Here is a 27,791-nt window from a genome sequence, read left to right as displayed (position 1 = left end):
CTACAGCAGCGAGCTGGCGGGACTTCCTGGTGGCGGGGCGACGTGGAGGGTCTGGCTGTGGGAGGGGCTGGGCCGCATGGGCAGCAGGTCATAGTGGCTGGGGATGTGGCTGTTTCTGGGCAGGTCGTAGGGGCTCTGGGGGTAACTGGGAAGCCCCTGGAGGACACTGACGGTTGGTTCTGGGAGAGAGAGAAAGGAGGAATATGACCTTTAGAGCAGCTGTTCTCAATCAGGTCCTCAGCGACCATCTGTACTGCCGGTTTTCTGTTCTACCTGGTAGTTCATTACATTCACCTGTTTAAGGCCAATTCGGTCTTGACGTACCATACACGGACCGTACTCCACTGGGGTCCTCCTGGACTAAAATAACGCAATAGAGGACCTCAGCGTATGTCTGCCTGCCCATGTCCACGCGAAGGTCAGTTTTTGTGACCGTGCGTACCGAGCGTTCGCGTCCCGGTGTCACACAAAACATGGCTCGGTATGAAACTGTTCCACAGCCACATGCATTTCATGGGGCACCAGAAACCTTCTTTGGTTTCTTCTTTGTGGCTTTACAACTTTTATACAGTTACGGAGACGATGCTTTTCCTCATCCATACTTCTCATATCCCTCACCAGCATGCTGAACTGCCCCTCACTATCGCTCATATCCCTCACCAGCATGCTGAACTGCCCCTCTATCCTTCACCATCATGCTGAACTGCCCCACTATCGCTCATATCCCTCACCAACATGCTGGACTCCCCCGCTCTAGCTCTCATATCCCTCACCAACATGCTGGACTCCCCCTCTCTGTCCCTCATATCCCTCACCAACATGCTGAACTGCCCCTCTCTATGCCTCATATCCCTCACCAACATGCTGAACTCCCCCTCTCTAGCCCTCATATCCCTCACCAACATGCTGAACTGCCCCTCTCTACCCTTCATATCCCTCACCAACATGCTGAACTCCCCCTCTCTACCCCTCATATCCCTCACCAACATGCTGAACTCCCCCTCTCTAGCTCTCATATCCCTCACCAACATGCTGAACTCCCCCTCTCTACCCCTCACCAACATGCTGAACTGCCCCCCATATCCCTCACCAACATGCTGAACTCCCCCTCTCTAGCTCTCATCCCTCACCAACATGCTGGACTCCCCCTCTCTAGCTCTCATATCCCTCACCAACATACTGAACTCCCCCTCTCTACCTCTCACCAACATGCTGAACTCCCCCTCTCTAGCTCTCATATCCCTCACCAACATGCTGAACTCCCCCTCTCTACCCCTCACCAACATGCTGAACTGAACCCCATATCCCTCACCAACAAGCTGAACTCCCCCTCTCTAGCTCTCATCCCTCACCAACATGCTGGACTCCCCCTCTCTAGCTCTCATATCCCTCACCAACATACTGAACTCCCCCTCTCTACCTCTCACCAACATGCTGAACTCCCCCTCTCTAGCTCTCATATCCCTCACCAACATGCTGAACTCCCCCTCTCTACCCCTCACCAACATGCTGATCTCCCCCTCTACCCCTCATATTCTTCACCAACATACTGAACTCCCCCTCTCTACCCCTCATATCCCTCACCAACATGCTGAACTCCCCCTCTCTACCCCTCACCAACATGCTGAACTGCCCCCCATATCCCTCACCAACATGCTGAACTCCCCCTCTCTAGCTCTCATATCCCTCACCAACATGCTGAACTCCCCCTCTCTAGCCCTCATATCCCTCACCAACATGCTGAACTCCCTCTCTCTAGCCCTCATATCCCTCACCAACATGCTGAACTCCCTCTCTCTAGCCCTCATATCCCTCACCAACATGCTGAACTCCCCCTCTCTACCCCTCATATCCCTCACCAACATGCTGAACTCCCCCTCTCTACCCCTCACCAACATGCTGAACTGCCCCCCATATCCCTCACCAACATGCTGAACTCCCCCTCTCTAGCTCTCATATCCCTCACCAACATGCTGAACTCCCCCTCTCTAGCCCTCATATCCCTCACCAACATGCTGAACTCCCTCTCTCTAGCCCTCATATCCCTCACCAACATGCTGAACTCCCTCTCTCTAGCCCTCATATCCCTCACCAACATGCTGAACTCCCCTCTCTACCCCTCATATCCCTCACCAACATGCTGAACTCCCCCTCTCTAGCCCTCATATCCCTCACCAACATGCTGAACTCCCCCTCTCTATGCCTCATATCCCTCACCAACATGCTGAACTGCCCCTCTCTACCCCTCATATCCCTCACCAACATGCTGAACTCCCTCTCTCTACCCCTCATATCCCTCACCAACATGCTGAACTCCCCCTCTCTATGCCTCATATCCCTCACCAACATGATAAACTCCCCCTCTCTACCCCTCATGTCCCTCACCAACATGCTGAACTCCTTCTCTCTACCCCTCATATCCCTCACCAACATGCTGAACTCCCCCTCTCTATGCCTCATATCCCTCACCAACATGCTGAACTCCCTCTCTCTACCCCTCATATCCCTCACCAACATGCTGAACTCCCTCTCTCTATGCCTCATATCCTTCACCAACATGATAAACTCCCTCTCTCTACCCCTCATATCCCTCACCAACATGCTGAACTCCCCCTCTCTATGCCTCATATCCCTCACCAACATGCTGAACTCCCTCTCTCTATGCCTCATATCCCTCACCAACATGCTGAACTCCCCCTCTCTACCCCTCATATCCCTCACCAACATGCTGAACTCCCCCTCTCTATGCCTCATATCCCTCACCAACATGCTGAACTGCCCCTCTCTATGCCTCATATCCCTCACCAACATGCTGAACTCCCCCTCTCTATGCCTCATATCCCTCACCAACATGCTGAACTCCCCCTCTCTATGCCTCATATCCCTCACCAACATGCTGAACTCCCCTCTCTACCCCTCATGTCCCTCACCAACATGCTGAACTCCCTCTCTCTACCCCTCATATCCCTCACCAACATGCTGAACTCCCCCTCTCTAGCCCTCATATCCCTCACCAACATGCTGAACTCCCTCTCTCTAGCCCTCATATCCCTCACCAACATGCCGAACTGCCCCTCTCTATGCCTCATATCCCTCACCAACATGCTGAACTGCCCCTCTCTATGCCTCATATCCCTCACCAACATGCTGAACTCCCCCTCTCTATGCTTCATATCCCTCTAAAACATGCTGAACTCCCCCTCTCTATGCCTCATATCCCTCACCAACATGCTGAACTCCCCTCTCTACCCCTCATGTCCCTCACCAACATGCTGAACTCCCTCTCTCTACCCCTCATATCCCTCACCAACATGCTGAACTCCCCCTCTCTAGCCCTCATATCCCTCACCAACATGCTGAACTCCCCCTCTCTATGCCTCATATCCCTCAACAACATGCTGAACTGCCCCTCTCTATGCCTCATATCCCTCACCAACATGCTGAACTGCCCCTCTCTATGCCTCATATCCCTCACCAACATGCTGAACTCCCCCTCTCTATGCCTCATATCCCTCACCAACATGCTGAACTGCCCCTCTCTAGCCCTCCCTTCGTTTAGGGGTCGACATAGCCTGGCAACAGAGCAGCTCTTCTTCCTCATCCGAGGACAGCGCCGTGTTGTTTACAGTCTGTAACTTCCGGCGGAAAGGGAAAACGACACGCAAAGATTGTGGGAAATGTAGGCCTCGGGTGGTATGTGCTGGTATGACTGGACTATGAAAACGTGTGGTCCGTCCACACAGTGTATGCACCCTATACTTATGGACTATGTCAGCACCCTTACCTGTTACTGTAGAGGAAAAAAACACACTGAGACAAAACACGAGCTCCCAGTCCCGACTCACCCATGTCGTAGACGTTCTTGGTGGTGACTGCCGCGGAGCTGCTTGTATTGACAATGGCCGTGGAGCGGCACTGGGTCATGTGATCGCGGTGAGCCGGAGACTTCATCTCCACGTAGCTGCTCTCTGGGTGCTTACAGACCGGGCCCGGCGGGTCGCTGATGGTGGCGTACGGGTTCTCGCTGCTTAGAGAGCAGGTGCTGGACAGAGAGCCTTTCATGTAGTCTGACAAGACAAATGGTACAGAGGAACATACTCCGTCAGAGACCGAACACTGGGGTCATAGTCACTACTGGTAACACACACACACACACACACACACACACACACACACACACACACACACACACACACACACACACACACACAGTGAGTGTGTGTAAAGGTTACTGCCTGCTGCAAAGCACATTACACAATTTCCCTTATCGAGTAAAACATGACTGATCTTGTTTTCTGGAGTTTCAAAAGCCATGGCTGTATGACTTACAGAGTTTCCAGACCCCTGCCAGCTAGCCCTGACCTTTGACCTCTATGGCCAGGGAGTCAGAAACAGGAAAATCCCACTTACTTAATTTTCCCAATCCTAGAATCTCAGAATTCCATAAAGGGTAAATATAAACTGGATAAGAAGGATTTCCTCCATAACAGAGACATCACTAGGTGGCGCTCCCCCCCTGAGTTAACCTTCTTGCTGCGAGGCGACCGCGCTAACCACTGTGCCACCGTGCTGCCCCTGAGTTAACAGTAATACCCATTAAGCTGTTACCCTCTGGGATTATGGGTAAAAAAAGTGTCAAAGTGCCTTTATGACTGAAGTATGTCATGTATATCGTGCAGTATGTCATGTATATCGTGCAGTATGTCATGTATATTGTGCAGTATGTCATGTATATCGTGCAGTATGTCATGTATATCGTGCAGTATGTCATGTATATCGTGCAGTATGTCATGTATATCGTGCAGTATGTCATGTATATCGTGCAGTTTGTCATGTATATCGTGCAGTATGTCATGTATATCGTGCAGTATGTCATGTATATCGTGCAGTATGTCATGTATAGTGTGCAGTATGTCATGTATATTGTGCAGTATGTCATGTATATCGTGCAGTATGTCATGTATATCGTGCAGTATGTCATGTATATCGTGCAGTATGTCATGTATATCGTGCAGTATGTCATGTATATTGTGCAGTATGTCATGTATAGTACATGATGTGTATTACATGATGTGTATCATGGCTTGTAGACAGGGGACAGTGCAGTCTGTGTGAACATATGATCTACAGCAGTGAGGACAACAGCAGAGGAGGTTTATAACTTCATAACTCTTCGCCACACGAGGTGAGGCCTGTGCACCCCGACTCCAAATCCTTCATCAGGAAGTTTCACACGTTAAAAAGTAATTACGACCTCTTGTTTTGTCCTTTAACTTTACACGCCAGCGCTGAAATGTTCTGTCAATAATGTGTTCACAAAACTTCATTTTCTGTGTTTTTCACTGAGCTCTCAGATTTTCACAGAGTTGCTGGACCACAATGTCAGATTTATAAAAAAAAAAAAAAACACACATCCGAAAAATGTGGACTGGGTGTGCAGAGGCCTTTAGTCCGCATGGTGAAGAAAGCCACTTGGGGCCCGTGAGCATCAGAGAGTGGGTTCAGAAACTGATCGTTGCACCAATCCGAGGGAGACAAACAAACTTCTGGGAAAGAAAACGTCACATCTGCAGCATCACCGCCAACACTGAGAGTTTTAGATGGGAACACCGTCAGGAACGTGAACATACACAGCACACATCCCCGATCACGAGCACGGAGGAAACACCGCAGCCAGGGGTGACCGGGACGGCGCTCTGGCTTGGCTGGGGTCATGTTAGTGTGTGTGGGTGTGTGTGTGTGTGTGTTAGGGAGTGTGTTAGTCAGGGAGGGGGTTGGGAGGAGGCGGGGGGGGGAGGTAGACCCAGCAGAGAGGGAACACACACACAGGTCAGACGGGTCCTGTAGAGAGACAAACACAGCAGTGAGGACAGGGACATTCCAACAAAACACTACACTTGTTCTGACAGAAATGGACTACGGCTGGTTTGGGATCTGTTTTCCTGTTCGCATCGTTGTCTCCCTACACACAGTCCTGCTCTCTGACACATGCGGGATCTACAGCAGACACAGTGACCGGACGTGGTGCCACGGAGGGCCACGTCTGTGCAGGTTTTCCTTCCAGTCAGTCACGGCACCATCTGATTTCACTGAGTAACACACCTCCAAGCAGACAGGACACACTGACCAGTGAGTATTTCCGCTTCCGGTGTGAGAGGATGGTGGCGCGAATTCACATTTGCAGCGGCCTCACCCAGTACCGTCCATGCAGTGTCTTTGTCCATGTCTGCATCTAAGTTTGTGTCTTCGTTTGATGGCTGGGAGAGCTTGGTCTGCTGCATCCTTAGAGCCCAAGGACCACGGCCCTGCCTGGAGCTGCGACCGAGGTAACACCGAGGGCGGTCTGACAGGATGCAGAAGCGGGGCAGGCTAAGCTAACTGGTAGTCCATGTAGACCGGCAGTTCTGATAACACTGAGGGCGGTCTGGCGGCGGCCTCGCCTGGTGTTAACTGTGGTGTTTTTGGTGTCATCGTGAGGAGGTGTGTCGAGGGTGTCTGCCTGGGAGAGCTGGCGTTTGATCGGCTAGGGGAGCGTGGTCTGCTGCGTCTGGTGGGCCCAAGGACCACGGCTCCTGCCTGGAGCTGCGCCCGAGGAGGAAGCACTGAGGGCGGTCTGACAGGACGCCAAAGTGGGGCAGGCTAAGCTAACTGCTAGCCCACGCAGACCAGCAGTTCCAATAACACTGAGGGCGGTTTGGTGGTGGCTTCACCCAGCGTTGACTGTGTTTTAGCGCCGTCGTGTGGATTGTGGGGAGGTGTCTCGAAGGTGTCTGGCGTTGGGTTGGCTGGGGGAGCCTGGTCTGCTGCGTTAGGTGGGCCCAGGGACCACGGCCCTGCCTGGACCTGTGCACGAGGATGATACACCGAGGGCAGTCGGACAGGACGTGGAAGTGGGGCAGGCTAAGCTACCTGCTAGTCCATGTAGACCGGAATTTCCGACAGTCATCCTGGCTGGTGTTCATTCCCTTGGACAGTGATTTTTTTCATTTTTAGTTGGGATATATGCGTTAGTTTCGATATATGTGTTAGTATGTGTGTTCTTGAAGTTCTCGCAGTTTGGATATGTGTTTTTGTCTTTGTGTTGCACTGCTGTGGGCTGGGGGAAACGATGTGCCGTTTCATTTCATGTGCTCAAGTACATGAAAGGAAACGACAAAGTGTTCCTGATTCCTGAATCAGCTGGCGTGTGACTGGTTGGAGGGAAAACCTGCAGACCCTTTGCCCTTCATGTCACGTGGTAGACCAGGTCTGATTTACACGCAGCTGGAGTTTGAACACAAAGGCAGGCGTGACGACAGGAGATGTCAGGCTGAGGGGGCTGGACAAGCAGAGATTAACTCGGGTAATGGTGCTTTGGCTGTGGTGTACCTCTGTAATGGGGATCCAGATGGTAGCTGTAGCTGTAGCGTCTGTCCACACAGTAGACACCTGACCAGAGAAACACAGACTCTGCTTTATCTTCATTTCAGTCATAGTGGAGGACAAAGGCAGGGAAAATGTGTCACAAACTAGGTCATATGGTGAAACAGTAGGAATACGGTGGTACTACAATGGACCGTAGTGCATCCCAAAACCAGCGTTTGGCCTGAAGCATACTCTGTTTTTGTATGCGAAAGCAAATGACGATGCCCGGCCTGACCACTGCAAACACATAGCCCGGCTGCAAATCCTCAACATGTGTCCTTATGTCCCTCATGTAATGACCCTGAGTCTTCAAGGGGGCAAATCTGGGTATCTATACACAGATCGTGTATTATTCTGTTTAGATAACCAAGTAGGGCACTCCAGATGCCCCTCTCCCCAGCAACATCCTCTAGCTCCTCCTGGAGGATCCCAAGGCGTTCCCAGGCCGGATTGGACATGTAGTCCCTCCAGCGAGTTCTTGGTCTACCCCGGGGTCTCGTCCCAGTTGGCCATGCACAAAAAACCTCCAAAGGAAGGTGCCCAGGAGGCATCCTAATCAGATGCCTGAAACACCTCAACTGGCTCCTTTCGACATGAAGGAGCAGCGGCTCTACTCCGAGCTCCCCTGAATGTCCGAGCTCCTCACCCTATCTCTAAGGCTGAGCCCAGACACCCTACGGAGGAAACTCATTTCAGCTGCTTGTATGCGCGATCTCACCCTTTCGGTCACTACCCAAAGCTCATGACCATAGGTGAGGGCTGGAACGAAGACTGACTGGTAAATTGAGAGCTTTGCCTTCCGGCTCAGCTCCCTCTTCACCTCAACGGTCGGGTACAATGTCCACATTACTGCTGATGCTGCACCAATCCACCTGTCAATCTCCTGCTCCATCCTACCCTCACTCATGAACAAGACCCCAAGATACTTGAATTCCTTCACTTGAGGCAACAACTCATCCCCAACCTGGAGGGAGCAATCCACCATTTTCCGGTAGAGAACCATGGCCTGAGACTTGGAGGTGCTGACTCTCATCCTGGCCATTTCACACTCCGCTGCAAACCGCCCCAGTGCACACTGGAGGTAATGGTCTGATGAAGCCAACAAAACCACATCATCTGCGAAGAGCAGAGATGCAATTCTGAAGTTCCTAAAACGGACACCCTCCTCACCTTGGCTGCGCCTTGAGATCCTGTCCATGAATATCACAAACAGAATAGGAGACAAGGGACAACCTTGGCGGAGTCCGACACCCCCCGAAAACGTGTTTGACTTTGTGCCAAGAATGCAGACACAGCTCTCACTTGGGTTATACAAGGACCGGATGGCTTGTAGCAACTGCCCCGGTACCCCATACTCCCACGTCATATACATTTAACCTAATTTAATTTATTTTGTCATATGACATTTAACCAAATACTGCTCCATAGCTTAAGAGCAGATAAAGCGCACTTGAAGTGCACTGTACTTTGGCTTATTACACAACCAGAAGCCACTTGTGCATGTACACTGAGCATATAAACACATGCGGCAAGAGCCCAAGTGTGGATCAAGCGTGGATGATGGGGCAGTTCTAGTGTTTCACTTGTCTGCCATCACAGTCGTGAAAGACAGAGCGGAAATCAAGCCGACAGCTTCGCCCTGTCGTTGTCTGCTTTCACGGCCCTCACTGCAACACACGAGACCGCAGCTCACGCCTACCTCGAGTTGCACATTTTGGAATGTGAAACAAACTTTGCATGGACTGAAGCAGATCTGGACAAGAAGACTAAAGGCAGTACAACATTAAGAGCCATTCAAGTGGAGGTAAGTTGTATCTCATAGGGAGTAGTCCAGTCAAAAACTCCTGCTTCTACTGAAGGCCTGCAGAAGGACATTTGTTTGAATTTTTGTTGTTGTTGAGTTTCCCCCCTTTTTCTTCCCGATTGTATCCGGCCAATTACCCCACTCTTCCGAGCCGTCCCGGTCGCTGCTCCACCCCCCTTCTGCCGATCTGTGGAGGGCTGCAGACTACCACACGTCTCCTCCGATACATGTAGAGTTGCCAGCCATTTCTTATCACCTGACAGTGAGCAGTTTCACCAGGGGGGATGTAGCGCTTGGGAGGATCATACTATTCCCCCCAGTTCCCCCTTACCCCTGAACAAGGCACCCCGACCGACCAGAGGAGGTGCTAGTGCAGCGACCAGGACACATACCCACATCCGGCTTCCCACCCGCAGACACGGCCAGTTGTGTCTGTAAGGATGCCCGACCAAGCCGGCGGTAACACGGGGATTCGAACCGGCGATCCCCGCGTTGGTGAGCAACGGAGCAGACCGCCACGCCACCCAGACGCCCTGTTTGTTTGAATATAAACGGTTTCAGTCCTGCATGGTCTTAGTGCTGCCATCTTATTAGAGAGTCCGTACTGACCCAGGTCACTCAGGTTGCAGTAGGCGCCCCACTCAGGAGCGCTGTTCCTGTGTCTCCTCTTGGTCTTCATCTGAAAACACCGAAAAAACACATCTTTCATTTGACGGTGACCTGAAACAACCACAACAAATCACTTCCATCTGCAACACGGCTGACTGCAGCTACAGCACCATCTACACCTGCGATGCGAACCTTCGTTCAAATCATTCTCCTCCATCCTTAACTTGTAGACCTTCTTTCTCACCTCTGTATGGTCTGCTTATTTTTGTTTTATATCTTAAATCTTTAAAGGCCAAAGTGTATATTTGTCTGCGTAATTCCACATTAACACTATAGCAGTGTGTACTTTATTCATAATAAGCTAGCACGTATACTGTACTATTACTACAACTGATGTGTCTCCACCTTCAGTCTTCCACTGTTGCCGACCCAGTTTTGTTCCCCCCTATCGTACCTGACCAATTACCCCTCTCTCCCGAGCCGTCCCGGTCGCTGCTCCACCCCCTCTGCTGATCTGGGGAGGGCTGCAGACTACCACATGACTCCTCCCATACATGTGGAGTCACCAGCCGCTTCTTTTCACCTGACAGTGAGGAGTTTCACCAGGGGGACGTAGCGCGTGGGAGGATCAGGCTATTCCCCCCCAGTTACCCCCCCTGAACAGGCGCCCCAACCAACCAGAGGAGGCGCTAGTGCAGCGACCAGGACACATACCCACAATCTGGCTTCCCACCCGCAGACAAGGCCAATCGCATCTGTAGGGATGTGCGACCAAGCCTCAAGCCAGAGGTCACACGGGGATTCGAACCAGCGATCCCCGTGTTGGTAGGCAATGGAATAGACCGCTACGCTACCCGGACACCCGTGTAATGCGAAGATTCAGCTTCCCATTTGGGATCATTAAGGGATAGTTTGGAATTTTTGAAGTCTTATCTCCATTTCAAATTGCCATTCATATACATAATGCATAGGTAGGGTTCATTTTCTCAGTCGTCCGTCCTACTGGACACACTGCTCCAGCTTGTCATCAACAAATGGAGGACAAATCCTCAACCCTCCTCCAGTGTAGAGAAAACACTGGTCAGCCAAAGCTAACAGGAAGTCGGTATAAAGAAAACCTCCTGGTGTAAAATAGAGACAGACTTTAAAAAATCCAAACTATGTTGCTATGAGGTGATCAGGTCTGATTAGAAGGTGGACAGCAGCCGGTGTCTGTCCACACTTCAGTCAGATCCCTGTCCACGCTTCAGTCAGATCCCTGTCCACGCTTCAGTCAGATCCCTGTCCACGCTTCAGTCAGATCCCTGTCCACGCTTCAGTCAGATCCCTGTCCACGCTTCAGTCAGATCCCTGTCCACGCTTCAGTCAGATCTCTGTCCACGCTTCAGTCAGATCCCTGTCCACGCTTCAGTCAGATCCCTGTCCACGCTTCAGTCAGATCCCTGTCCACGCTTCAGTCAGATCCCTGTCCACGCTTCAGTCAGATCCCTGTCCACGCTTCAGTTAGATCCCTGTCCTAGCTCAGTCAGTTCTCTGTCCACGCTTCAGTCAGATCCCTGTCCACGCTTCAGTCAGATCCCTGTCCTAGCTTCAGTCAGATCCCTGTCACGCTTCAGTCAGATCCCTGTCCTAGCTTCAGTCAGATCCCTGTCCACGCTTCAGTCAGATCCCTGTCCTAGCTTCAGTCAGATCCCTGTCAAGCTTCAGTCAGATCTCTGTCCACGCTTCAGTCAGTTCTCTGTCCACGCTTCAGTCAGATCCCTGTCCTAGCTTCAGTCAGATCCCTGTCCACGCTTCAGTCAGATCCCTGTCCTAGCTTCAGTCAGATCCCTGTCATGCTTCAGTCAGATCCCTGTCCTAGCTTCAGTCAGATCTCTGTCCACGCTTCAGTCAGATCCCTGTCCTAGCTTCAGTCAGATCCCTGTCCACGCTTCAGTCAGAGCCCTGTCCACGCTTCAGTCAGATCCCTGTCATGCTTCAGTCAGATCCCTGTCCACGCTTCAGTCAGATCCCTGTCATGCTTCAGTCAGATCCCTGTCACGCTTCAGTCAGATCCCTGTCCACGCTTCAGTCAGATCTCTGTCCACGCTTCAGTCAGATCCCTGTCCACGCTTCAGTCAGATCCCTGTCCACGCTTCAGTCAGATCTCTGTCCACGCTTCAGTCAGATCCCTGTCCACGCTTCAGTCAGATCCCTGTCATGCTTCAGTCAGATCCCTGTCATGCTTCAGTCAGATCTCTGTCCACGCTTCAGTCAGATCTCTGTCCACGCTTCAGTCAGATCCCTGTCCACGCTTCAGTCAGATCCCTGTCATGCTTCAGTCAGATCCCTGTCCACGCTTCAGTCAGATCCCTGTCCACGCTTCAGTCAGATCCCTGTCCACGCTTCAGTCAGATCCCTGTCCACGCTTCAGTCAGATCCCTGTCATGCTTCAGTCAGATCCCTGTCATGCTTCAGTCAGATCTCTGTCCACGCTTCAGTCAGATCCCTGTCCACGCTTCAGTCAGATCTCTGTCCACGCTTCAGTCAGATCCCTGTCCACGCTTCAGTCAGATCCCTGTCCACGCTTCAGTCAGATCTCTGTCATGCTTCAGTCAGATCCCTGTCCACGCTTCAGTCAGATCCCTGTCCTAGCTTCAGTCAGATCCCTGTCCACGCTTCAGTCAGATCCCTGTCCACACTTCAGTCAGAGCCCTGTCATGCTTCAGTCAGATCCCTGTCATGCTTCAGTCAGATCCCTGTCATGCTTCAGTCAGATCCCTGTCCTAGCTTCAGTCAGATCCCTGTCATGCTTCAGTCAGATCCCTGTCCACGCTTCAGTCAGATCCCTGTCCACGCTTCAGTCAGATCCCTGTCCACGCTTCAGTCAGATCCCTGTCATGCTTCAGTCAGATCCCTGTCCTAGCTTCAGTCAGATCCCTGTCATGCTTCAGTCAGATCCCTGTCATGCTTCAGTCAGATCCCTGTCCATGCTTCAGTCAGATCCCTGTCCACGCTTCAGTCAGATCCCTGTCCACACTTCAGTCAGATCTCTGTCCACGCTTCAGTCAGATCTCTGTCCACGCTTCAGTCAGATCCCTGTCATGCTTCAGTCAGATCTCTGTCATGCTTCAGTCAGATCTCTGTCATGCTTCAGTCAGATCCCTGTCCATGCTTCAGTCAGATCCCTGTCCTAGCTTCAGTCAGATCCCTGTCCACGCTTCAGTCAGATCCCTGTCCTAGCTTCAGTCAGATCCCTGTCCTAGCTTCAGTCAGAGCCCTGTCCTAGCTTCAGTCAGATCTCTGTCACGCTTCAGTCAGATCCCTGCAGCTGAAACACCTTCATAAAGCTCCACTGCCTCCGTGTCAGCACAGTTGTGGTGAATCAGAGGCGGCTCTCTTGCCTTCAGAAAGGTGGTAAAGCGTGCGGCTCTCAGCCCTGGACCCACCTTAGCGGGGGTCCTCTTGTCGGGCTTGGAGTAGTGGGCGGCGTACGTGCACGGCCCCAGCGTGCGGTAGCTGGGGTTGGAGAAGCAGTGGCCGTTGTTGCTGGGGGAGGTTTCTGGAGAGGAGAGCAAACCAGTACACTGCAGCCCTGCTTCCACCACAGAAATAACAGCAGCTTAGACACGGGATGATCACACACACAAACACACAACACACACAGGACAAAATGATCCCCCTGCTTTTAAAACACCCGACAAACCGAGAGACCGCCTGGGTGTTGAAAGAAAAACAAACATGGCGTCCGTCTGAAGCCAGCAGGACCTGGAAGAGGAAGTGAGTGTCCGTGGTGCGTTAGTGAAACATGCTCAGGGAAACACGTGCCGCTTCCTCTCACCGGACAGGGAGTAGTCGGCGGTGTTGATCCGTAGAGCCGGGGTGTAGGTGACGTTTGGGACGTGGTGGCCCTTCTCCCTCTGCCGGTACTGGAACCAGACCACCAGGCCCAGCATGGCCATGATGAGCAGCAGCAGGAAGATGATGCCCAGGACGGCGGCCACCGACTGGCGCTCTGTGGCCAGCGCCGGGCTGATCTTCGTGTAGGGGTTCAGCTCCTCCATCATCAGGGCCGCTGTCCAGAGAGAAGAAAAACCTCATTGAGATGACGAGAGCAGGACAAGGAGTCTGGATAATGGACTGATGGATTTGTTCCTGCAGAAGGTGAGGAGGAGATGTGCTGCAGAGGCCCGGTTTGAACCCAGGGCTGAGGATGTGTTGTTCAACACTTTCATCCTGAATTTCTCTTTTAAAAATATCCCCCCCCCATTTTTTCTCCCCAATTGTATCCGGCCAACTACCCCACTCTTCCCGAGCCGCCCCGGTCGCTGCTCCACCCCCCTCTGCTGATCTGGGGAGGGCTGCAGAGTGCAGACTACCACATGCCTCCTCCCGTACATGTGGAGTCACCAGCTGCTTCTTTTCACCTGACGGTGTGGAGTTTCACCAGGGGGGCGTAGCGCGTGGGAGGATCACGCTATTCCCCCAGTTCCCCCTCCCCAAATAGGTGCCCCGACCGACCAGAGGAGGCGCTAGTGCAGCGACCAGGACACACACCCACATCCGGCTTCCCACCCACAGACACGGCCAACTGTGTCTGCAGGGATGCCCGACCAAGCCGGCGGTAACACGGGGATTCGAACCGGCGATTCCCATGTTGGTAGGCAACGGAATAGACCGCCACGGTACCAGGACGCCCCTTCATTTAGTAAACATGAGCAGAGGTGGAAAAACCCGGTCCAGAAAGTAAAAACCCTAACCGTGTCTTTACTCCATCCATGTATTAAACCCGCTGATTTGGGAAACTAGTCGGCGCAATCTGATGGTTTAGAACACGGCTGGAGTAAAGACACGGTTAGGATTTTCACTTTCTGGACCGGGTTTTTCCACCTCTGAGTTACATGAGGATAAAACGATACTTGAAGACTGTTTCACTGTTTTACTTTGCAATATGAGGAGCACTTTCGGATTATAACCCCGCAACGCCAGACGTGCAGAAACACAGGAGCTTTTGCAGGGCCAGTCCACGACCGGAAGCAGCAGCAGCTGTGCTACGTCCAGTCACGACCTCGTAACTGCCTCACCTGTAACACAAATACCCGTCTGTGGGGTCTCGAACACGGTACAATAAATACACGGTGGCCTTACTGGGAACCAAGCACATGCAAAGCAGGCCGGTCTGCCTACAGGCTATATAAACGTAGGTGTATGTACGGGCGGGTGGCGGGTGGTCGTTGGGTGGAGGGCCACTCACCCTGGTCACAGCGGATGCCTTTGAAGCCGATGCTGCAGTAACAGGTTCCTGTCACGTGGTCGCAGGTGGCGTTGTTCATACACTCGCACAGCTGCTGGCACCCGTAACCAAACGTCCCTGCAGGACACTCTGGACAGGACATGATATGAGCACTGCTGTGAGCTTTAGATCCATGCAAACACACCTACACACCTACACACCTACACACACACACACACACACACAGACACACACACACACACACACACACACACACACACACACACACACACACACACACACACACTTACTCAGTTCACAGCTGGTTCCGATGAAGCCGGTTCTGCAGGAACACTGCCCTGTGATGTGGTCACAGTCGGCTCCATTCTGGCAGTGACACACCTCTGCACAACTAGCGCCGTAGAAACCGGAGGGGCAGCCTGGAGTAGGGACAGACACCAGACAGACAGACAGACAGACAGACAGACGGGCGGGCGGGCAGACAGACAGGAAAGTCCACATCAGGACAAAGGACGCTTTCAGACATCTTCAAATGAGCGCAGCGTGCTTCCAAACACGAACTGAGTAGATATCCAACCCATCCACTGCTGTGAATGGTTGCAGGGGGTCGGAGTCAAAAGGGAGGGAGACACCCGGGACAGGTCAACAGTCCATTTAAGGACGGACACACACACACACACACACACACACACACACACACACACACACACACACACACACACACACACACACACACACACACACACACCAATGGACCATAGAGTCTCCAGCTGAGCTGACATGTATGTTTGGATGGAGATGGCTCGGCTGAGTCCAGACACTGTATAGCGCATCTGGGTGGTGTATTCGGTTGCCTAGCAACACGGATCATCGGTTCGAATCCCCGTGCTACCTCCGGCTTGGTCGGGTGACCCTACAGGTCTGGGAAGCCAGATGTGGGTATGCATCCTGGTCGCTGCACTAGCGCCCCCTCTGGTTGGTCGGGGCGCCTGTTCAGGGGAGGAGGAGGAGGGGGGGACTGTGGGGGGTAGCGTGATCCTCCCACGTGCTACGCCCCCCTGGTGAAACTCCTCACTGTCAGGTGAAAAGAAGCGGCTGGCGACTCCACATGTATGGGAGGAGGCATGTGGTAGTCTGCAGCCCTCCCCGGGTCAGCAGAGGGGGTGGGTGGAGCAGAGACCGGGACGGCTCGGAAGAGTGGGGTAATTGGACGGGTACAACTGGGGAGAAATGGGGGTGGGGTTAAAAAAAAAAAGGCTGTATTTTGTAAAAGTGAACCGTCATGAAGCGAAAGGAACCAGTGTCATTATCAATAACATCAAATGCAGCACAACACCACACACACACACACACACACACACACACACACACACACACACACACACACACACACACACACACACACACACACACATGACTGCTGGGATCGGCTCCAGCATCCCCACAACCCTGAGAGCAGGATAAGTGGTTTGGATAATGGATGGATGGAGGGATGTGATAAGCCAGCAATACTCCGCGATGCAGTTCCGGTACTGGTCACTAGATGGGAGTGTAGGTCTGAGGTGCAGGTATATACATATATACAAACACACTATAAACATACGTATGCAATAGCGAGTGTGTGTATGTGTGTGTGTGTGTGTGTGTGTGTGTGTGTGTGTGTGTGTGTGTGTGTGTGTGTAACGTACGTTGGGTACAGTAGAGTCCAGTCCAGCCTGGACTGCAGTAACACTCTCCATCTGCTGCGCCGCACTGTGCTCCATTATGACAGTTACACACATGGATACAGTCTGGACCCCACCAACCCTGAGGACAGGCTGACACACACACACACACACACACACACACACACACACACACACACACACACACCTTTCAAGTGCCAGTCGCTACTAATGTCAAAAACTACACTCTTGAATATGTACTTCACCACTAACATGTTGCTCGTTTCACCTACATATATCTGTTATATATAAACTAATATGTTGCTCTTTTCACCTACATATATCTGTTATATATAAACTAATATGTTGCTCTTTTCACCTACATATATCTGTTATATATAAACTAATATGTTGCTCTTTTCACCTACATATATCTGTTATATATAAACTAATATGTTGCTCTTTTCACCTACACTACCGTTCAAAAGTTTGGGATCACCCAAACAATTTTGTGTTTTCCATGAAAAGTCACACTTATTCACCACCATATGTTGTGAAATGAATAGAAAATAGAGTCAAGACATTGACAAGGTTAGAAATAATGATTTGTATTTGAAATAAGATTTTTTTTACATCAAACTTTGCTTTCGTCAAAGAATCCTCCATTTGCAGCAATTACAGCATTGCAGACCTTTGGCATTCTAGCTGTTAATTTGTTGAGGTAATCTGGAGAAATTGCACCCCACGCTTCCAGAAGCAGCTCCCACAAGTTGGATTGGTTGGATGGGCACTTCTTTGAGCAGATTGAGTTTTGTGGAGCATCACATTTGTGGGGTCAATTAAACGCTCAAAATGGCCAGAAAAAGAGAACTTTCATCTGAAACTCGACAGTCTATTCTTGTTCTTAGAAATGAAGGCTATTCCATGCGGGAAATTGCTAAGAAATTGAAGATTTCCTACACCGGTGTGTACTACTCCCTTCAGAGGACAGCACAAACAGGCTCTAACCAGAGTAGAAAAAGAAGTGGGAGGCCGCGTTGCACAACTGAGCAAGAAGATAAGTACATTAGAGTCTCTAGTTTGAGAAACAGACGCCTCACAGGTCCCCAACTGGCATCTTCATTAAATAGTACCTGTTAGAGCCTGTTTGTGCTGTCCTCTGAAGGGAGTAGTACACACCGGTGTAGGAAATCTTCAATTTCTTAGCAATTTCTCGCATGGAATAGCCTTCATTTCTAAGAACAAGAATAGACTGTCGAGTTTCAGATGAAAGTTCTCTTTTTCTGGCCATTTTGAGCGTTTAATTGACCCCACAAATGTGATGCTCCAGAAACTCAATCTGCTCAAAGAAGTGCCCATCCAACCAATCCAACTTGTGGGAGCTGCTTCTGGAAGCGTGGGGTGCAATTTCTCCAGATTACCTCAACAAATTAACAGCTAGAATGCCAAAGGTCTGCAATGCTGTAATTGCTGCAAATGGAGGATTCTTTGACGAAAGCAAAGTTTGATGTAAAAAAATCTTATTTCAAATAAAAATCATTATTTCTAACCTTGTCAATGTCTTGACTCTATTTTCTATTCATTTCACAACATATGGTGGTGAATAAGTGTGACGTTTCATGGAAAACACGAAATTGTTTGGGTGATCCCAAACTTTTGAACGGTAGTGTACATACTATATCTGTTATATATAAACTAATATGTTGCTCTTTTCACCTACATATATCTGTTATATATAAACTAACATGTTGCTCTTTTCAACTACATATATCTGTTATATATAAACTAACATGTTGCTCTTTTCACCTAAATATATCTGTTATATATAAACTAACATGTCGCTCTTTTCACCTACATATATCTGTTATATATAAACTAACATGTTGCTCTTTTCACCTAAATATATCTGTTATATATAAACTAACATGTCGCTCTTTTCACCTAAATATATCTGTTATATATAAACTAACATTTGCTCTTTTCACCTACATATATCTGTTATATATAAACTAATATGTTGCTCTTTTCACCTACATATATCTGTTATATATAAACTAACATGTTGCTCTTTTCACCTACATATATCTGTTATATATAAACTAATATGTTGCTCTTTTCACCTACATATATCTGTTATATATAAACTAACATGTTGCTCTTTTCAACTACATATATCTGTTATATATAAACTAATATGTTGCTCTTTTCACCTACATATATCTGTTATATATAAACTAATATGTTGCTCTTTTCACCTACATATATCTGTTATATATAAACTAACATGTTGCTCTTTTCACCTAAATATATCTGTTATATATAAACTAACATGTCGCTCTTTTCACCTACATATATCTGTTATATATAAACTAACATGTTGCTCTTTTCACCTAAATATATCTGTTATATATAAACTAACATGTCGCTCTTTTCACCTAAATATATCTGTTATATATAAACTAACATGTTGCTCTTTTCACCTACATATATCTGTTATATATAAACTAATATGTTGCTCTTTTCACCTACATATATCTGTTATATATAAACTAATATGTTGCTCTTTTCACCTACATATATCTGTTATATATAAACTAATATGTTGCTCTTTTCACCTACATATATCTGTTATATATAAACTAACATGTTGCTCTTTTCACCTACATATATCTGTTATATATAAACTAATATGTTGCTCGTGTCACCTGCATATATCTGTTATATATAAACTAATATGTTGCTCTTTTCACCTACATATATCTGTTATATATAAACTAACATGTTGCTCTTTTCACCTACATATATCTGTTATATATAAACTAACATGTTGCTCTTTTCACCTACATATATCTGTTATATATAAACTAACATGTTGCTCTTTTCACCTAAATATATCTGTTATATATAAACTAATATGTTGCTCTTTTCACCTACATATATCTGTTATATATAAACTAACATGTTGCTCTTTTCACCTACATATATCTGTTATATATAAACTAACATGTTGCTCTTTTCACCTACATATATCTGTTATATATAAACTAATATGTTGCTCTTTTCACCTACATATATCTGTTATATATAAACTAACATGTTGCTCTTTTCACCTACATATATCTGTTATATATAAACTAACATGTTGCTCTTTTCACCTACATATATCTGTTATATATAAACTAATATGTTGCTCTTTTCACCTACATATATCTGTTATATATAAACTAACATGTTGCTCTTTTCACCTACATATATCTGTTATATATAAACTAACATGTTGCTCTTTTCACCTAAATATATCTGTTATATATAAACTAACATGTTGCTCTTTTCACCTAAATATATCTGTTATATATCAACTAACATGTTGCTCTTTTCACCTACATATATCTGTTATATATAAACTAACATGTTGCTCTTTTCATCTGCATATATCTGTTATATATAAACTAACATGTTGCTCTTTTCACCTACATATATCTGTTATATATAAACTAACATGTTGCTCTTTTCACCTACATATATCTGTTATATATAAACTAACATGTTGCTCTTTTCACCTACATATATCTGTTATATATAAACTAACATGTTGCTCTTTTCACCTACATATATCTGTTATATATAAACTAATATGTTGCTCTTTTCACCTACATATATCTGTTATATATAAACTAACATGTTGCTCTTTTCACCTACATATATCTGTTATATATAAACTAATATGTTGCTCTTTTCACCTACATATATCTGTTATATATAAACTAACATGTTGCTCTTTTCACCTACATATATCTGTTATAAGAACGTTTTATCTGGAGAGTGGAAGCTGGGTTGGTCAGTAACACTCCCTATATTTATCAGGAGTGTTGCTGATGCTGGAGTGAGTTGGATGACGTGGTGGAGACTGTACCCCAGGAGGAGAGGGTGGTGACTGGAGTGGACTTCAGTGGACATGTTGGTGAAGGGAACAGAGGTGATGGGTGGGTATGGTGTCAAGGAGAGAAATGTGGAAGGACAGATGGTGGTGGATTTTGCGGAAAGGATGGAAATGGCTGTGGTGAATACATATTTCAAGAAGAGGGAGGAACACAGGGTGGCGTACAAGGGTGGAGGAAAGTGCACACAGGTGGACTATATCTTATGTAGAAGGCGCCATCTAAAAGGGATTGGAGACTGCAAGGTGGTGACAGGGGAGAACGTAGCTAGGCAGCATCGGATGGTGGTCTGTAGGATGACTTTGGAGACCAAGGAGAGGAAGAGAGTGAAGAGTCAAGGATCAAATGGTGGAAGTTGAAGAAGGAAGACTGTTGGGTGGAGTTCAGGGAGGAGTTAAGGCAGCCACTGGGTGGCAGTGAAGAGTTACCAGATGACTGGAAAACCACTGCAGAAACAGTGAGGGAGACCGCTAGGAAGGTACTTGGTGTGTCATCAGGACAGAGGAAGGAAGACAAGGAGACTTGGTGGTGGAATGAGGAAGTACAGGAACATATACAGAGGAAGAGGTTGGTGAAGAAGTAGTGGGATAGTCAGAGATGAAGAAAGTAGACAGGAGTACGAGGAGATATGGCGTAAGGTGAAGAGAGAGCTGGCGGAGGCAAAGGAAAAGATGTATGGGGAGTTTTGTCAGACGTTAGACACTAAGGAAGGAGAAATGACTTGTAATGATTGGCTGGACAGAGGGACTAAGCTGGGGAGGATGTGCAGCAATGGTTAAAAAGGAAGTAAAGGTCTCTCACCCCTGGAGCAGTCCTCTCCTATCCATCCGGGGAAACACTGACAGGAGCCGTCCACGGGGTAACACGTGCTGTTGTTGGTACACGTACACACCTCGGCACAACCTGTACCATACCTCCCACTGGGACACACTGTGGGAGGACACACACACACACACACACACACACACACACACACACACACACACACATTAGAACCAAAATGAGTGCAACCTAATTACATCTCTATCTGTCTGTCAGCTGGTAGTGGAGTTGATGTGACGGGATCATCATCAGTTGATGTGACGGGATCATTGTCAGTTGATGTGACAGGATCATCGTCGGTTGATGTAACGAGATCATCGTCGGCAGTTGATGTAACGGGATCATCATTGTCAGTTGACATGACGGGGTCATCATCAGTTGATGTGACGGGATCATCATCAGTTGATGTAACGGGATCATCATTGTCAGTTGACATGACGGGGTCATCATCAGTTGATGTAACGGGATCATCATTGTCAGTTGACATGACGGGGTCATCATCAGTTGATGTAACGGGATCATCATTGTCAGTTGACATGACGGGGTCATCATCAGTTGATGTAACGGGATCATCATCAGTTGATGTAACGGGGTCATCGTCAGTTGATGTGACGGGATCATCGTCAGTTGATGTAACGGGATCATCATCAGTTGATGTAACGGGGTCATCGTCAGTTGATGTAACGGGGTCATCATCAGTTGATGTAACGGGATCATCGTCAGTTGATGTAACGGGGTCATCGTCAGTTGATGTAACGGGATCATCGTCAGTTGATGTGACGGGATCATCATCAGTTGATGTGACGGGATCATCGTCAGTTGACATGACGGGATCATCATCAGCTGATGTAACGGGATCATCATCAGTTGATGTAACGGGATCATCATTGTTAGTTGACGTGACGGGATCATCGTCAGTTGATGTGACGGGATCATCATCAGTTGATGTGACAGGATCATCGTCAGTTGACGTGACGGGATCATCATCAGCTGATGTAACGGGATCATCGTCAGTTGATGTGACGGGGTCATCGTCAGTTGATGTGACGGGATCATCATCAGTTGACGTGACGGGATCATCATCAGTTGATGTGACGGGATCATCGTCAGTTGAAGTGACGGGATCATCGTCAGTTGACGTGACGGGATCATCGTCAGTTTATGTAACGGGGTCGTCGTCAGTTGATGTAACGGGATCATCGTCAGTTGACGTGACGGGATCATCGTCAGTTGATGTAACGGGATCATCGTCAGTTGATGTAACGGGGTCATCGTCAGTTGATGTAACGGGGTCATCGTCAGTTGATGTAACGGGGTCATCGTCAGTTGATGTAACGGGATCATCGTCAGTTGATGTGACGGGATCATCATCAGCTGATGTGACAGGATCATCGTCAGTTGACATGACGGGATCATCATCAGCTGATGTAACGGGATCATCGTCAGTTGATGTGACGGGATCATCGTCAGTTGATGTGACGGGATCATCATCAGTTGACGTGACGGGATCATCGTCAGTTGACGTGATGGGATCATCGTCAGTTGATGTGACGGGATCATCGTCAGTTGACGTGACGGGATCATCGTCAGTTGATGTAACGGGGTCGTCATCAGTTGATGTAACGGGATCATCGTCAGTTGACGTGACGGGATCATCGTCAGTTGATGTGACGGGATCATCATCAGTTGATGTAACGGGATCATCATTGTTAGTTGACATGACGGGGTCATCATCAGTTGATATGACGGGATCATCATCAGTTGATGTGACGGGATCATCATCAGTTGACGTGACGGGATCATCGTCAGTTGATGTAACGGGATCATCATCAGTTGATGTAACGGGATCATCATCAGTTGATGTGACGGGATCATCGTCAGTTGATGTAACGGGATCATCGTCAGTTGATGTAACGGGATCATCGTCAGTTGATATAACGGGATCATCGTCAGTTGATGTAACGGGATCATCATCAGTTGACGTGACGGGATCATCATCAGTTGATGTAACGGGATCATCGTCAGTTGATGTAACAGGATCATCAGTTGATGTAACGGGATCATCATCAGTTGATGTAACGGGGTCATCATCAGTTGATGTAACGGGATCATCATCAGTTGATGTGACGGGATCATCATCAGTTGATGTAACGGGATCATCATCAGTTGATGTAACGGGATCATCATCAGTTGTTGTGATGGGAGGAGTCATGAGTAAAGTCTCTGGTATCAAGGCAGAGCCTCTAAATGGCAGAAGCGAGATCCTTTCCAAAATGGACAGTGTGACTACAGAAGAATGGAGGGATGCGGTTTGCCAGTGCAGTAGAATGCCAAACTGAAGTGGTTGGTGGGTCGTTTCAGTTAAACAACAGGTCAGAAGTCAGAGCTGCCAACACCAGAAATCACAGGATAGAGAAACTGAGGGAATCGCATAATTGGGATAAGATGGAGGATTTTTTTTTTTACAGGACTGGGCGGGAAAAGAGCTAAATTCCTCTCCTCTGTAGTTCTCTCATGGAAAGGTCATCAGACCATCCCGGGGTCACCACCACGCACACGTTAAGGGTTTGTTCACACTGCAGGCAAACCCAATTTGTTTCTTAATCCTGATAATCATTAAGACTTTCTTTCTGCATTGTTACTTGAAAGTGATCGGGTCAAATTCGTGTGTTCAGGCATCTTTAACCAGTCTGCAGTGGTTGCCATGGTAACGACATAGGCGTGTGTACGCGTGTTAACCAGAAGCTACACAACAAGCTGCAGGCTATGGAGAATGGAGATGCATCCTCTGGCACTTCAGGCCGTAGACACGTTGAGTGTGAAAAACACTAAAGCAGTGCTTCTCAAAGTGTGGGTCGGGACCCACAGCTGGGTCCTGGGGAGATTTCAAATGGGTCCCCAAATCTTAAAAAGTATCATATGTAGCCAAAGCCTTCTAAACAGACATGGTGAACAAAACCCTGAAGGGTAGTAGTTTAACGTTATAAAAGCTTGTTAGATTTGGTGCTATCAGCCAAACACAACAATCAGTAAAATCAATCTGAGGTTGCAAGAAAACGTATTCTGAAAATGTGGGTACCCTAAAAAAAAAGTTTGAGAGCCACTGAAGTAAAGGACGGTTAAAGATCCCATTTGAGTGGCCAGACTCAGAGGCATATCTAGAACTCTGAACGGCCGTTGGTGGATTGTGCCTTATTGCACCTTACTTTCCTTTTCATTTTCAGAATCAGGAACACTTTGTCATCTCATTTCACGCACTTGCGCACATGGCATGAAATGAAACATGGTTTCACCCAGCCCACAGCAGTGCAACACAAAGACAACAACGCAAAACTACAAGAACACACGTACCCAAACTAAGTGCGTTTTCACATATAGTTCTCTTTAAACGAACCAAAGTTGTCCTCTTAAAAGTGCACCAATAGAAAAGGGACTCGGTTGGCCTCGCATTCACATCGTCAGTTAATTTGAAAGAGGACTTGGTTCTCTTTCTGGTCCACTTCGGCTCTGATGGGGCCTCAGTGCTCTTTCTGTTCACACTACTAGAGTTACTCTGGAGCTCAGACCTTTTTCTCATTTTATCTCGTGTGGTCAAGTACTTTTGCTGTAGCCCCCCCCCCCCCACTTTGACGCGGCACTGCAGTGCGGTGGTCCTATTGAAGCCCCTCGCTCTCATATGAACTGCAAACTGGAGGAAGCCTTGGCATTTCTGTGCGTTGTAGACGGTTGTCATTTGATCTGCTCTTCATTCCATATCTGGAGTAGTGCAGTGGTTCCGTCCTCGGACCAAACTACTCCTGGTCCACTAGTCTTGCTCGCGGCCATGTGACTCCGTGTCATTTGAGTTCTGTCTACGGCCAGCCTAGAGGGCGCAAATACAACAGCAAAGGGCCAAGCCAACCGAGAGCGCTTTGTGTTCACAATGCACACATTAAGCGGCCCGATGCACGGACCAAAATCGAACCGAACTCAGAACACCTTCCGAAGTGGTCTGAGTTCGGTTCGATTCAGAGGGAGTCTGAGTTCATTTGGAGTGCTCACGTAATGCGCAAAAAAATGCTGACTAGTCGCTCTGAGTTCGTTTGGAGGGCTAGTAGTTAGCTTAGCCTGCCCCGCTTCCGCGTCCTGTCAGACCGCCCTCGGGGTCACCTCTTCGGGCCCAGCTCCAGGCAGGGCCGTGGTCCCTGGGCCCACAGGACGCAGCGGACCAGGCTCCCCCAGCCGGTCCAGCGCCAGCTCTCCCAGCCACCAAACGAAGACACAAACTTAGACGCCGATGTGGACAAAGACGCTGCATGGACGGTGCTGGGAGAGACCGCTGCAAATATTAATTTGTGCCGCCACCTTCCCACACCGGAAGTGGGAGGATTGTATCTTGTGTATCCTGTGTGTGTGTGTCTGGTCTGACATTCTTGTGTAAGAAGTGGGGTTGTTGTGTGAGATGTTCAGTATTAGGGGAATACACCTTTAAGGACCCAGGGCGTTATGGGATAGTAAACACAGAGCAGCCACGGGAGCAGGAAGGCAGACGAGGGTCAGTCGGATTACGTGCACGTGACGCATGGAGCGACATAAACACGCCGAAGTTCCACGGCTAATTCAGAAACGCTGTTATCGTCCGTGAGAGTGAAAAGTAGGCCGTTACATTGTGAAGCGTCTAGTGTGTTGGTGTAGTGTTGTGTGTCTGTCACGTCTCAACTCTCGACCTTCACCGCTGGCTAGCAGAAATGCGAACAGGAGAGCCCAGCACCTAAGTCTCCCTGCCAGTACATAGCCTCTTCAACAGCAAGCCCTATGTAGGGCCCCCCCTCGTGGCGACACACGGTAACTGGGTACACCTTGGACCTGGCTGAGGGACAAGGGACTCGAAGGAGGTCTGGCCTCCAGATGTGCGGTAGGCAGGCCCACCGGTGTGTGGATATTCCCTGATGCCCACGAACCAGCCCCCAGCTATGGGGTTAATAGTGCCACTGCCTGGTGGATACCCCGTTTATTGTTAAGCCACCTTGAGTGTTAAAAAAGGGCTGTATAAGTTTAATTTATGAAATTTTGCTCCTTATTTGTTGCACACTTTCCCTACCGTTGAGTGTTTCTTTCCACAAAGTATACACACACACACACACACACACATATATATATATATATATATTTTTTTTTTAATTTATTATTCATTTTAACTTTTCTTTACTATTCACAGTAATTTCCCTCTTCATTGCACTAACATACCAAGGCAAATTCCTCGTATGTTCTTGTACTTGGCAATAAATATGATTCTGATCAGACGTTCGATTTGGGCCGCACTTCACACCACCCGAGTGTGGCTCGAATCTGATGGGCAGAAACCGGTTTTCATTGTGGTTTCTTACCGTCAAGACTTGCTAAAAGCAATCTGACTTCATGTGGACAGCATGTCAGCAGGTTGTGTTGTGAGCTGCCGGTCTGTGTGTTTGAGGAAACCCAGCAGAAGATCCAAACTCAAAACGAGGCCTGGAGTCAAACCCGCAACCCTCTGCCTGTGAGGGGGCACGGTGTACTGCTCTGAGGGCAGGTCAAAGGACTTCTGACTCGGTTGAGAGCAACAGCCGGTGGGACACAGCTGATGGGATGGCGCGGTTACCATGGCATCCATACTGCTACGTCCACGCCGTTGATTACGCCAGAAACGGATGAGAAAGGTCAGTGACGGACACGCCGGGTCGCCGTCTGACAGCTCGTCGTCTTTCCGCAGGCGATGAAACAACATCCAGCACACCGCCGCCCCCTTTCTCAGAGTAAACTGTTGGACTAAAGGATTGTGGGCCGCTACCTCACTACACATCGCTCGAGTGAGGTGTAGTGACTTGACTGGGCAATATTTCCCCACTCCTTCTTGCAAAAGCCTGCTAGATCCGTCAGATTGTGAGGGCGACTCCTGTGCACGGCACCTCTTCCGGCCACCCAGTGGATTTTCTGCTGGATTCAGGTCTGGGCTCTGGCCGGGCCGTCCCCAAAACACCGATCTTCTTTTGGTGAGGCCGTTCCTTTCTCGATGTGGATGTATGCTTCTGGTCGTTGTTGAGAGCTGAAAAGGGGAAATTCCTCTTCAGACTTCTAGCAGAGGTTTTGTGCCAAAATCGACTGCTGCTTGAAGCTTTTCACGATTCCCTCCACCCTGACTGAAGCCCCTGAAGAAAAGCAGCCCCTAAGCATGGTGCTGCCACCCCCATGCTTCACCCCGGGTATGGTCTTCTTCTGGTGATGTGCCAAACATGCCTTTTGGAGTCATGGCCACAAAGTTCAACCTTGGTCTCATCAGACCGTAACACATTTTTCCCCAT

At 48.6% G+C, this 27,791-nt stretch overlaps 1 protein-coding gene across 1 annotated transcript; it reads right to left on the bottom strand.

The window, feature by feature from the left end:
- Positions 1-27,292, bottom strand: LOC130112122 (multiple epidermal growth factor-like domains protein 10). Its single transcript, XM_056279414.1, has 11 exons — positions 26,974-27,292; positions 21,454-21,582; positions 16,739-16,867; positions 15,341-15,469; positions 15,051-15,179; positions 13,638-13,871; positions 13,246-13,391; positions 9,818-9,887; positions 7,369-7,428; positions 3,846-4,067; positions 1-179 (listed from the first exon to the last, which is right to left on the bottom strand). Exons 1-11 carry the CDS (start codon positions 27,290-27,292, stop codon positions 1-3), a joined length of 1,746 nt encoding a protein of 581 aa, XP_056135389.1.
- Between the last annotated feature and the right edge of the window lie 499 nt (positions 27,293-27,791).

This window comes from Lampris incognitus, chromosome 4 (assembly GCF_029633865.1).
Source record: "Lampris incognitus isolate fLamInc1 chromosome 4, fLamInc1.hap2, whole genome shotgun sequence".
Taxonomy (NCBI): Eukaryota; Metazoa; Chordata; class Actinopteri; order Lampriformes; family Lampridae; genus Lampris; species Lampris incognitus.
This window is presented reverse-complemented; position numbering and strand designations above follow the sequence as displayed.